This window comes from Schistocerca serialis, chromosome 8, assembly GCF_023864345.2.
Source record: "Schistocerca serialis cubense isolate TAMUIC-IGC-003099 chromosome 8, iqSchSeri2.2, whole genome shotgun sequence".
NCBI classification, from domain to species: Eukaryota; Metazoa; Arthropoda; class Insecta; order Orthoptera; family Acrididae; genus Schistocerca; species Schistocerca serialis.
In genome coordinates, this window is record NC_064645.1 from 505,208,083 (window position 1) to 505,222,214 (window position 14,132).

At 38.9% G+C, this 14,132-nt stretch overlaps 1 protein-coding gene across 1 annotated transcript in view; it reads left to right on the forward strand.

The window, feature by feature from the left end:
- The window catches only part of LOC126416101 (cadherin-3-like), a 41,986-nt gene extending 41,107 nt beyond the window's left edge, over nt 1-879 (forward strand). The window contains exon 3 of the mRNA XM_050083600.1: nt 754-879. Coding sequence (XP_049939557.1) covers nt 754-872 — 119 coding nt within the window. The 3' untranslated portion in view covers nt 873-879. The remainder of the gene's footprint in view (nt 1-753) is intronic.
- Nucleotides 880-14,132: the final 13,253 nt, after the last annotated feature.

Sequence of the window (14,132 nt, forward strand, 5' to 3'; positions counted from 1 at the left end):
CAATGTCTCAGGCTAGAATGCAGCTATCACTTGGGATGCAAGCAGCAATCTGGAGGGGGTAGGGAAGGGGAATGGATAGTAGTGTATGGGTGGGGAGAGTGATGAACATTGTCTGATTGAGTGAGCAGGGATTAGAATGCCAACAGGCACAGCATCGGAAGTTGTGGGGCAGGAAGGCGGGGAAAAAAGGAGTGAAGGAGAGGAGTGGGAAAGGATGGGTGGGTGCACTGGAAATGGATGGCAATAAACAGTTTATCTGCTGCCCTCTACCAATGCACCCACCCATCTTTCTCCACTCATCTCCTTTATTCGTTTTTTCCCCACCTCCCTGCTCCAGAACATTCTGACACTGTGCCTGATGGCTTTCTAGTCCCTGCACACTCAACCAGACAGCATTCGTTTCTCTCCCGACATAGCACTATTATCCCTTCTCCTTCCCTGCCCCCTCCAGATTGCTGATTGCATCCCAAGTGATAGTTGCATTTTGACCCGAAAGACTGGAGTTGGCAGTCATGTGTGCATGAGGTGTGCTTGCCTGTGTGTAGGAATGGTGCGTGTTTCTCTTTTTCTGATGAAGGCTGTGGCTGAAAGCTTTATGTAAGTGTCTTTTAATTATGCCTGTGTGCAACTTAATGTGCCTTCTTCATGGTAAGTAGCAATTTGTCTTTTCCTACGTTGTTGATATTTCTACCTGGCGTTTCAATTGTTTTAATTGGCTTCAGTTACATAATGTACTGTTTTCTTCCTTATTAGGTTCTGATGACAAGGACCATGATTACAGTTACCTCTACAACTGGGGTGCAAAATTTAGCAGACTGGCACTTATGTACAATAAAGATGAAACTTATCAGGAAGAACTAACAATGCAGTAAAGAAGAATGTGTTAAGCACATAATGCACCATTCTTCAGTATGCAACACACATAAACATATGGCTGTGATGTATATGTTTCACAATAATTACATAAATGTACCAGAGTTACATATTTCTTTAATGTATATCACTGTGACTGTATATTTTTATAATTTCATCTACAAACGTTCTTTTCATACTATTCTCCTCACTGTGTGAAGAAACGGAGTTTTACCATGTAAATCACACCTTGGCTACTTAAAATGAAGTTTTGTGGAGCTGATAGTAACTGAACATTTTAAATCAGCTTTTAGTAAACTGCACTACAGGTCAGTTTTAAACACTTGAAATTCAAATGAATGTATTTAAATGCAGCTCAATTTTGTACTGTGATTATGTATGCCTTTATTTTAGAAGTAGAGCATACATATTTGAAGTGCCTGAAAGTGAATCAGATTTCATTGTTGAAACAATGTAACTGTTTTTAATGAACAGATGAACTTTCTAATAAATAATGTTTAGCTTTTATGGCTGTTTGAATAATGTAATAGTTATTACAGCTAGAACCAGTACACAACAGTGATGAACTAATAGAAAATTGAAGTAATAATATGAAAGAACTGATTGACTTCATTATTTTGTTCACATTCTGTGGAGCATTTTATACCAGCTAAACAACATAGGCACTAAAACGGTTATAGATTATTATGTGACAATGATCTGAGTTGTATTAAATGTCTGTAAAAATTTGTGGTACTGTAACAACATGCTTTAAATGTTTCTGCTAGATCAATAGACTTTCTATTTATTTATTTCTTTTTTTAAATATATGCCAGTTGTAAAGTTATAAATCTGTAGAAATGAAATTCACTGTAATAGTTCATTATCATACAAGCAGTTTCGTTTATTTTTATTCTTTTTGATATAGGATGGTATGTAAATGACATATTATGCAGTTCTTGGTAGTAAATTATTATTTCCTTTTTCACCATAATGTATTTCACATGAAAGATAAAGAAGAGGAAGTGACACTGTGACACTGTATCTGGTTATAGAAACAAAAATGTGTCACCTGTGAAGCAGCTAAGAGCAGTTTCATTTATTCATACAAAGCAGAATGTTTTGTCAGGTTTGCAATAAGACCCTTAAATCAATTTGACGTAAGAAAGAAAACATGGTCAAAACAGGCTGCAATATATTTATTGTCAATGCTATTAGCTACTTTTGACTGTTAGTTATTTTCCAGCACTTGTCTCAAGCCTCAAGCTTTACGTCACATTTGACTAAATAGCCAATACACATATAAAGGCCCATGTCATTTTCATGTGCATGTGACTATGTTACCTATGCCAAAGACAGTTTAACATATACACTCAAATAAAAAAAAGGTACAATGTTTGTCAGGCACATGAAAGTGGACTGTGTCTTTACATATACACTGGCTAGACAGTCAAATGTGATGTGTAGCTTGAGGCTTGTGACAATTGCTTGAAAATGGCTACAGTCAAAGTTAGCTAATAGTATGAATAATAAACTTATCACAGCCTGTTTGGACCTTTTTTCTTTCTTAAAACATATTAGGCTGTGGACCAGCATAAGAAAAATATTCTGAAATCTGACATAAATTTTCAGCTTTCTAACTGTCTTTGCCAGAATCCATCAGTTCTTCCCTTTAGCATAGTGCACATACAACACCATTGGTGATGAATGCAGAGAGGAGCAATCTGCACAGTCAAGACATTTAATACTAGGATCATCTCCCAAATATGTTACAGGCCTTGTGAGGTGATACTTGCTAAACAGAGGGTAGCAAGTCCTGAGTTAAGGAAATCTATTTTAATCAGACAGCTGAGTGTCTCCTTAAGGAAAGAGTCTCAATACTCAGACATACCAAAAAGTATCTGTATTTATTTATTTATTTATCTATTTACACATCAGGTTCCATATCCAGAATCAATTATCACTCTGCAGTGGAGAGTGCATTGAATTGGCACTTTGTGGAAGATTAAAACTGTGCACCAGGCTGGGAATCAGACACAGGATCTTCACCTTTCACAGACATGTGCCCTACTGACTAAACTCTCCATGTGTGACTCACAACCCATCTCCACCTCCCTCCTACCTTTAAAGCCTCATAAAGTTCTCCTGCAAAGGTACAAGGTTCAAGTCCCAGTCCAGCACACAGTTTCAACCTGTCAGGAAGTATCAACTCTGTGTGTAAGAATGTTTCATTTAGATCCTCTCAGATATACACTGCTCAGCCACCATGGATGTCTCCAACTGTTGAAATCCATGTATGGTGATGATGTTCCAAACACATATTCTTCAACAAATCCAAGGAGTGCTCTTAGTGTTTGCTGACAGATGGGATATCATTTCTATATAAAATCTCTTTAAAAGTCTACCAATTTTTGAGGAACCTCACAGTATAATGAAGGAAACCAGCTGGTTTACATCCATATTCCTATGTGCCCAGCAATGGTCTAAAATTCATGGTGCAATGAATCTCCCTATCAGAGTAACGATTTTGCTTCAGCACAAACTTCAATTGATCAGTTTTATTCTGGCAGGCTATCAGCTTTTCATGCCAGTATTCTAAGGATCCCACAGTGTTGATGTAGTGGATGGCAGCTCATTGCATGTAGATACTGCTGAGTGTACATGGAGTTGTGGTAAACATTATGTCCTAGAGTTCCAACATTTATTTTATAAACCAATATATGCAGGAAAGGGAGCCTTCCATCACTTGCCACTTCTATCATAAACTTCTTGCTACAATGGAGAGAACTATACAGATCCAGTAACTGATTAAAAGCAACCAGTTTATGTCATATGACCACAAAAGTGTTATCCAAAAACAAGGTCTCAGAGCTACCATCCTCAGAGCTGTACTGTCAAAATCTTTCAGACAACGTTTCACTAATTAAGCTCGAGGTCCCACATAAAATAATACAGCATCAAAGCTGACAAGAAGTCTGATGGCCTCAGGGGTAATGATTTCAACCACCATTGAACTGGAAATATGATGATCACATATTCCGATAAAAGAGTGAAAAATGCCCATGAAATACTTCACCAACAACTATCATATTGACAATGGGACATAATGATATCCTTTCTTTGTAGATGATTGGCACTAGAGTGCTCCTAGGTTGTGTTAAAGATAACTTGGGACTAAGAAAGCCTAGTATTTACAAAATTCTGTATTCCTTTGGTAAAATTTATATTGACCAGACAACCAGTATGATCCAGGACAGATGTGTGAAACATCATAACCACACAAGGCTTTGAAAACCAGAGTAATCTACTGTGGCTGAGCACTATTTAACCAAGGGGCACTAGATAGAATACAAGAACATACAGATAATTGCTGACATGTCTCAGTATTAGATTAGCATATATCTTGTCAACAGAGACAATGGATTTTTCTAAAGCAGCTTGTGAAACCCTATTTTAATATACATTGCCTCTCAACTCTCTTAACACTGTGTGTAGCAGGTCTTACTGGCAATTGTCTTTATTGTGAAATATCATTTCTCTCAGCATTCATCATCAGTGGCACTATACGTGTGCCATGCTAAGAATTAGCACTGATGCCTTCTGCACCATAAGCCATTGATTTCCTGTGGCCCATATAGGGGTGACTGCTTCTGCTTCTCAGTTTCCCATCTTAAGGCTGTGGCCCGTTGACATGCTGAAATATTTTGTCAAGGTGATCTGAAGATCCAACTGCAAACCTAACTAATATAACATGAATTACTATGATGAGATAGCCTATGCAGTTATGGTTTTATATAAAGTTTTGAAATGTAAAATTTTCATGTCAGATGGGTGGAAGCAGTGATACAGAAATTAATGTGGGCTCTTTTGCTCTTAAAAAATTATTTATTCATCTTTATCTCTGAAAGCACATTCTTCAGCAATGGCTGCTTCATTTTGTAATGTCATGAAAAATGAAATTAGACCACTGTTCTCTCTGAATGTACATTTTTTTAGCAGTGGCTGCTTCATTTTGAATGTCATCAAAAATGAAAGACTGTGTGTGTGAGTTAAACAATAGTCAGTCTGTGCACAAAAAACCTGGTTGGTATTAAATAACTGTAATAACTTTATATTTTTTGTTTGTGTTCTATTATTCAATTTGGAGAAAACATATGAAAAGACAGTTCCTATATTTATATCTGTAATGGAGAGATACTGAGATATAAAAATTTCTTACAGATTTTCTATTCTTAACAAAAGTTGTTTTCATTTCTTATTAAAATGCCTGTTACCTCTTTCAGGGGTTGTATCTCAATACTGTTGTTTATGTCAAACCATTATGTTGCAGAAACTAAAGTATATGTTCATCATTCACAGTTCCATCATGGACTGGGTAATAAGACTTTATGCTACAGTATATTTGAAAAATTCCATAATCTAGAAAGAAACCGGCAATTATGTTAACCTAAATCCAGATTACCAGAGAGATATTACAACTTGCTCTTCATTAATCTGAGCCAAATGTTTTATTGTTCCATCTGTTACTTTTAGTTCTTGATTTTTTTCTGCTCAGACTAAAAAAACCCAAAATATTTGTGACAGAAGAGAAGAGTCCACCTACCAGCATTTGTGACAAGAACCACCTGTAGAAGGTTGTCAGACAAGTGGTGTTTTCAGCCCAACACAGAGATGTCATGAACATTGCTAAAAAGGTCTTTCAAAAATACAGTTTTTTTAGATGACATGGTTTGAAGTTTAAGATACTAGAGTTACTTACATGTTTGTGGTAACTGAGTAAACAATCAAGTGTTCAGAATTTTGTGGAAAATAGTTAAGAGGGAAGTATGAACTGTGACAACATAGTACATTTCAAAATGTTTAACCCAGCTAATATAAAAGAGAATAATATTATGGAAAGGACAGACGGCTAATCACCATCTAGAGGAGATACTAGAGTCGCAGGCGTGCACAACAAAAAGATTGCTATACATTTAAGCTTTCAGCCAAAAGGCCTTCTCCTAAAGTAGAAAACACACATATACACACCCTCATACAAGCACAGTTCGCACAAACATGACCACAGTCTCTGACCACTATACCAGATGGAAGAAGCAAACCATAGATGGTGAGGGTAAGGAGGAGACAGGGGTGGCAAGGGAGAGGGATAGCAGGGTAAGAAGTTAGGTTTATCTTAATGTGGAAATGCTTTATAAGAAGTTTTGGTTATGACAGTTTTTTGCTCAGTGGGTGCCAGTCTTTTAACAACTGACCAAAAATGCATTTGAGTTTACAATGGCTAATAGTTTTTGGCTTTATTCAAATGCAGTCTGACAAATTTCTCTTTCATTTCATAACAATAAATGAGACATGAATCCACAAAGACATACCAAGATATGAAGGGCCACTTAAAACAGTCATTAGTAAAAGGTGAAAGTGCATCAAAAAAGGTAAAACTGATTCCATCTGCAGGCATCTACCGGGTGATCAAAAAGTCAGTATAAATTTGAAAACTGAATAAATCACAGAATAATTTCGATAGGGGGGTACAAATTGACACACATGCTTGGAATGACATGGGGTTTTATTAGAACCAAAAAATATATAAAAGTTTAAAAAATGTCTGACAGATGGCACTTCATCTGATCAGAATAGGAATAATTAGCATAACAAAGTAAGACAAAGCAAAGATGATGTTCTTTACAGGAAACGCTCAATATGTCCAACATCACTCCTCAACAATAGCTGTAGTCAAGGAATAATGTTGTGAACAGCACTGTAAACCATCTCCGGAGTTATGGTCAGGGTTGGCATCGGATCTTGTCTTTCAGCATCCCTAGAGATGTCAGTCGATCACGATACACTTGCGACTTCAGGTAACCCTAAAGCCAATAATTGCACGGACTGAGGTCTGGGGACCTGAGAGGCCAAGCATGACGAAAGTGGTGGCTGATCACACGATCATCACCAACCAAAGGGTGCAAGAGATCTTTCACGTGTCTAGCAATATGGGGTGGTTCTAATAAAACCCCATGTCATTCCAAGCATGTGTGTCAATTTTTACCTCTCTATCTACATTATTCCATGGTTTATTAAGTTTTCAAATTTATACTTACATTTTGATGGCCCGGTATTTTCTGGAATTCTAATGACATAGTGCTAAGAGACTACTCTGATTGTTGTGTGGAAACACATACTAATCTTTTGCGAAAATGTAAGGACACTGTTTAGGATAGACATCACCATCTTGAAAGGAAGAAAGTTCTTCTCCATCAGAAACCCAGGACAGTTGCAGCAAAACTGCATGACCTTCATGCTCACAGTGCACTCTCATCCTCTGCCTTCTCAGATGGCACAGGTTACGAAAAAAAACTCCATCCGAAGAGGCCTTGGAAGGCCCAATGGAACCAACTGTCTGCCGTGTCATCCAAGAAGGCATTAAAATCAAGCTTGTTGCACTCAGCAGCTGTGTGGTCAACACTGTTTTTGGCTACAGTTTGGGAATGAATAGTTGGTTCGTGGTCATGCCTACAAAAAATTTTGTGCAGAAATTGCTGCTTTCACATGTGAACTTGCATGTGATGGGATAGAAAGAAGCCTGTGACAGGACTGGAATAGGATGTTCTGAGTGGGTAAATCAGACAATCTTGGCTGGGGACTTCCACTGGAATATAACCCACTTGGTAAGGGACTGGGTGGAGGTGTGACATAGGGATAGACCAGAATATTGTGTCGGTTAGGTGGATAGAAGAATACCTTTTTGGAGAGTGGGAAGGTTTGTGGGTAGTATGCTCCTCATTTCTGGGCACAATAATAGGTAGTCAAATCCTTCGCAAAGGACCTGGTTCAGTTTGTGATGGTGTCTACCTGCATTACCCATTGAGCCCTCAGAGTCTCAATGATCAAGGATCAAGCCTTGTAGAGTAGCTGTAAATTGATTTCAAGGAATCGAGCAAATGTACACTACACAGATTTGCAAGTGATGTGCCATTTTTCAACTTTTATTATCACCACAAAATTATGATGATCAGACTCAGCTTCACATCAAATGTTTTATGCGTGTAGACATGCTCACTCTCCTATGACACAGTATCATAGAGATAAATACCATCACCAGGAGCAAGGCAGATGAACCTACTTAAAATGGTATTGAATTAGATAACAAAGCACAGAAAAATGTGCAGTTGACACAGAAACATTAACACAATATAAACAGATAGTAACCATGAAGTAATGGCCAACTGATTTCTAGGCACAAACTGAAATTTAACAAAAGAGCTTTTCAAAAATACTACATGTGAGATAACATTATAGGCAGTATACTCTCTGCAAGATGTTAGTCACGTGATTATGGGCCACAGATCTACATGAAAAAATTATCCACAGATGTTACGCATTTACTTTCTGACTGCAGACTGAAGATTTTGGGAGATGTCTGACTGTTTAAAGCATAACATATGAACACATTGCATTCTCATGAATTACATAACCAATTGAAAAATAGCTTGGATAGATTATTCTACTTAGGATGGATTATAAGCATTAACAGTAACTCAGTTTATGAAGTATGTGGTTGTTTAGAAAATTAAAAAAGTTTGTGAAACCATTTTATGCATCCACATTGGGAGTACCCCATTTACGAGTACAGTGCTATATTGAAAATCATGGTGAATTATTCAAAAATCTTAATTAATGCCTTAATCAATTGGTAAAATATATGAGCGTGTGTATAAAATCTGGGTCCACAAAAGCATAATGCCAAAGGTCAGAACCTAACAACCACACAGACAAAACCTGCAATGAAAACTATAGCTTGTCACAAGCTTTGATGATAATTATCTGATAAGTAAATTAGTTTCACAGAAATTGAAATACAATCCCAAAAAGTCAGAATGCCTGCCTTTGTAGTAAGTGGTGTCACAGTGTGCATGAACACACATTAGCTCACACTAAAATTGCAAAGTCGTATTGTGGCAAAAACTTCAGTTATTCATGTCCTTTGATTAACAATGTTTCCCATAAAACTAGATGCATCACTGGACTCAGCAAATTGAAAATAATACCTTGACCAATGAATCTAAGTGGGGTTCATTAAGGTTTTGAAATATTTGAGCACCTACCAGATGTACACACACCAAAAAAAAATTTTGCAACACCTCAGTTCCAAGAGTTCCAGAACCAGTACAGAAAATTGGAATATAGATCAACATAAACATCATTTCTGCCCTTTTTATTGCTCATGAAAATCACACATTGCATGTTGTACCACCATACAGCAAGACCTTCAGACGTGGTGGTCCAGATTGGTGTTCACACCAGTACTTCTAATTCCCAGTAGCGCATCCTCTTGCATTGATGCATGCTTGTATTCATTGTGGCATACTATCCACAAGTTCATCAAGGCACTGTTGGTCCAGATTGTCCCACTCCTCAACAGCAATTCGGCATGGATCCCTCAAATTTGGCTGCACTATCGGTCGGAGGATGGCATTCACATATCGTACAGCCATAGATAGAGAAAGTGTATGAGGATATTGAAAGGGTAATGCAGTATGTAAAGGGGGACAAAAATCTAATAGTCATGGGCAACTGGAATGCATTTGTAGGGGAAGGAGTAGAAGAAAAGGTTACAGGAGAATATGGGCTTGGGACAAGGAATGAAAGAGGAGAAAGACTAATTGAGTTCTGTAACAAGTTTCAGCTAGTAATAGCGAATACCCTGTTCAAGAATCACAAGAGGAGGAGGTATACTTGGAAAAGGCCGGGAGATACGGGAAGATTTCAATTAGATTACATCATGGTCAGACAGAGATTCCGAAATCAGATACTGGATTGTAAGGCGTACCCAGGAGCAGATATAGACTCAGATCACAATATAGTAGTGATAAAGAGTAGGCTGAAGCTCAAGACATTAGTCAGGAAGAATCAATACGCAAAGAAGTGGGATACGGAAGTACTAAGGAATGACGAGATACATTTTAAGTTCTCTAACGCTATAGATACAGCAATAAGGAATAGCGCAGTAGGCAGTACAGTTGAAGAGGAATGGACATCTCTAAAAAGGACCATCACAGCAGTTGGGAAAGAAAACATAGGTACAAAGAAGGTAGCTGCGAAGAAACCATGGGTAACAGAAGAAATACTTCAGTTGATTGATGAAAGGAGGAAGTACAAACATGTTCCGGGAAAATCAGGAATACAGAAATACAAGTCGCTGTGGAATGAAATAAATAGGAAGTGCAGGGAAGCTAAGACGAAATGGCTGCAGGAAAAATGTGTAGACATCAAAAAAGATATGATTGTCGGAAGGACAGACTCAGCATACAGGAAAGTCAAAACAACCTTTGGTGACATTAAAAGCAACGGTGGTAACATTAAGAGTGCAACGGGAATTCCACTGTTAAATGCAGAGGAGAGAGTAGATAGGTGGAAAGAATACATTGAAAGCCTCTATGAGGGTGAAGATTTGTCTGATGTGATAGAAGAAGAAACAGGAGTCGATTTAGAAGAGATAGGGGATCCAGTATTAGAATCGGAATTTAAAAGAGCTTTGGAGGACTTACGGTCAAATAAGGCAGAAGGGATAGATAACATTCCATCAGAATTTCTAAAATCATTGGGGGAAGTGGCAACAAAACGACTATTCACGTTGGTGTGTAGAATATATGAGTCTGGCGATATACCATCTGACTTTCGGAAAAGCATCATCCACACAATTCCGAAGACGGCAAGAGCTGACAAGTGTGAGAATTATCGCACAATCAGCTTAACAGCTCATGCATCAAAGCTGCTTACAAGAATAATATACAGAAGAGTGGAAAAAAAATTGATAATGCGCTAGGTGACGATCAGTTTGGCTTTAGGAAAAGTAAGGGGACGAGAGAGGCAATTCTGACGTTACGGCTAATAATGGAAGCAAGGCTAAAGAAGAATCAAGACACTTTCATAGGATTTGTTGACCTGGAAAAAGCGTTCGACAATATAAAATGGTGCAAGTGTTCGAGATTCTGAAAAAAGTAGGGGTAAGCTATAGGGAGAGACGGGTCATATACAATATGTACAACAACCAAGAGGGAATAATAAGAGTGGACGATCAAGAACGAAGTGCTCGTATTAAGAAGGGTGTAAGACAAGGCTGTAGCCTTTCGCCCCTACTCTTCAATCTGTACATCGAGGAAGCAATGATGGAAATAAAAGAAAGGTTCAGGAGTGGAATTAAAATACAAGGTGAAAGGATATCAATGATACGATTCGCTGATGACATTGCTATCCTGAGTGAAAGTGAAGAAGAATTAAATGATCTGCTGAACAAAATGAACAGTCTAATGAGTACACAGTATGGTTTGAGAGTAAATCAGAGAAAGATGAAGGTAATGAGAAGTAGCAGAAATGAGAACAGCGAGAAACTTAACATCAGTATTGATGATCACGAAGTCAATGAAGTTAAGGAATTCTGCTACCTAGGCAGTAAAATAACCAATGATGGACGGGGCAAGGAGGACATCAAAAGCAGACTTACTATGGCAAAAAAGGCATTTCTGGTCAAGAGAAGTCTACTAATACCAAATACCGGCCTTAATTTGAGGAAGAAATTTCTGAGGATGTACGTCTGGAGTACAGCATTGTATGGTAGTGAAACATGGACTGTGGGAAAACCGGAACAGAAGAGAATCGAAGCATTTGAGATGTGGTGCTATAGACGAATGTTGAAAATTAGGTGAACTGATAAGGTAAGGAATGAGGAGGTTCTACGCAGAATCGGAGAGGAAAGGAATATGTGGAAAACACTGATAAGGAGAAAGGACAGGATGATAGGACATCTGCTAAGACATGAGGGAATGACTTCCATGGTACTAGAGGGAGCTGTAGAGGGCAAAAACTGTAGAGGAAGACAGAGATTGGAATAAGTCAAGCAAATAATTGAGAACGTAGGTTGCAAGTGCTGCTCTGAGATGAAGAGGTTAGCACAGGAAAGGAATTCGTGGAGGGCCGCATCAAACCAGTCAGTAGACTGATGACCAAAAAAAAAACAGGTATTATTGCGCCTTCCATGACCACCAGCGATGTACATCAGCCTCACATAATGCCACTCCAAAACAGCAGGGAACCTCCACCTTGCTGCATTCGCTGAACAGTGTCTAAGGTGTTCAACCTGACAGGGTTGCCTATAAGCAGGTCTCTGACGATTGTCTGGTTGAAGGCATATGCGGCACTCATGGGTGAAGAAAACATGATGCCAATCACAAGCAGTCCATTTGGCATGTTGTTGGGCCCATCTGTACCACACTGCATGGTGTCCTGTTTGCAAAGATGGACCTCTCCATGGACATCGGGAGTGAAGTTGCACATCATGCAACCTATTACCCACAGTTTGAATCGTAACACATTGTTCTGTGGCTGCACAAAAAGCGTTATTCAACATGGTGACATTGCTGTCAGGGTTCCTCCAAGCCATAATGTGTAGGTAGCGGTCATCCACTGCAGTAGTAACCCTTGGCGGCCTGAGCAAGGCATGTCATTGACAGTTCCTGTCTCTTTGTATCTCCTCCATGTCCGAACATCGCTTTGGTTCACTCCGAGACACCTGGACACTTCCCTTGTTGAGAGCCCTTCCTGGCACAAAGTAACAATGCAGATATGATTGAACTGTGGTATTTACCATCTAGGCATGATTGAACTACAGACAACACAAGCTGTGTATCTCCTTCCTGGTGGAATGACTGGAAATGATCGGCTGTCGGACTCCCTCCATCTAATAGGCAGTGCTCATGCATGGTTGTTTACATCTTTGGGCAGGTTTCGTGACATCTCTGAACAGTGAAAGGGACTGTGTCCATGATACAATATCCACGGTCAACGTCTGTTTCAGGAGTTCTGGGAACTGAGGTGATGCAAAACTTTTTTTGATGTGTGTATATTACTTAAAAATCTCTCCCCGTCCAAACAGACAAAAAGTACGAAAATTGAAAAGTAAGTAAAGAAAAAAATAATTACTCTGTGGTGCAATAAGAGTAGATGGGAGATTCCCTTGTTCTGATTCAAGTTACTCCAGTCCTGGATGATGAGAGGTTTCTAGGCAGTGATGGGAGGATTACGGGTATGTGAGGTATGGTATGGGAAATCTATTTGCAAACTAGGTTTGAGAAATAGTGCCTATCTCTGAACGCCCCAGTGATACATCCAGCATTCTGTGCATGGAATTCTCATCACTTGTACTCCGCCCATGGGTGGCCAACCAAATGTGAAAAATTTTTTGATGTGGAAGGGATGACAGTTGTGAACATGCAGGTACTGTTGTCAGTTAGTGGGCTTGATAGGAGCAGAGGTATAGATGGAGCCATCACAGAGATGGAGGTCAACATCCAGGAAGGTGACACATTGATCTGAGGAGGAACAGTTGTACTGTTGTGGGAGAAGATGTTGGCCTTTGGTCCAGATCATAAAGAATGATCAATGATACTGGACCAGATAAGAGACTTAGGGTTTTGGGGGGCTAGGAAGGTTTCCTCTAGATGGCCTGTAAAATGGAACTGGAAGTGTGTAGGGAGAAGTAGTGTTCAATAGCATCAAGTCCATGGACATTGGGGATATATTATTTCTTAAATATTGTTTTCTTTGTCTGCCCAATGATTTCTTGAACGTTCTGCATTGGTAAGTACGACAGCATCTGCATTGGTAAGTACTCCAGCAATCAGATTTTTTTCTTTTCTTGATTAGGTGATGATGTAAAACAAGAATAGCAAAGAAAAGATGCAAAGGAGATGGAGGGAATGATGAGTTGCTCCAAATACAAGATTCATGAAATATAATATCAAGCCATGTAAATTAAAACTGTATTTAACAAAATTGCTCTCTGAAACATATCATATTACTTCAAGCCATTTTATCAAAGAGTTAAAAAGTTATAATCCTGGCCAAATTGCCTATGTGTAGATGGTTTTGTACTGTCTGAATTGACACAGCCATTCCAGTTGCCTCCAAAATGCCATCATGCACTTCTATTGCATTCCCCTCAAGGTACTTACAAGTCACAGTGTGTGACTAGCAGTTGTCAGCTGGTGTTGTTGACTGTGGGTGATTGCTGTCAGGTAGATCTTCAGTGTTTGGTGTGTCATGCTAGTAGCTGAAAGTTTGAATGATCTTGCCCTGGGGTACATCAATTCAGCTAGCAATTTCACATGCCGACAACTTTTCTTGCCATAAAGTGACAATATGTGTATGATATAAGCTGAAACTGTCCCTGACATACAGAATAATGCACACCAGCTGCAGAGTCCCCATTCACAACAGGGGGCACAGTG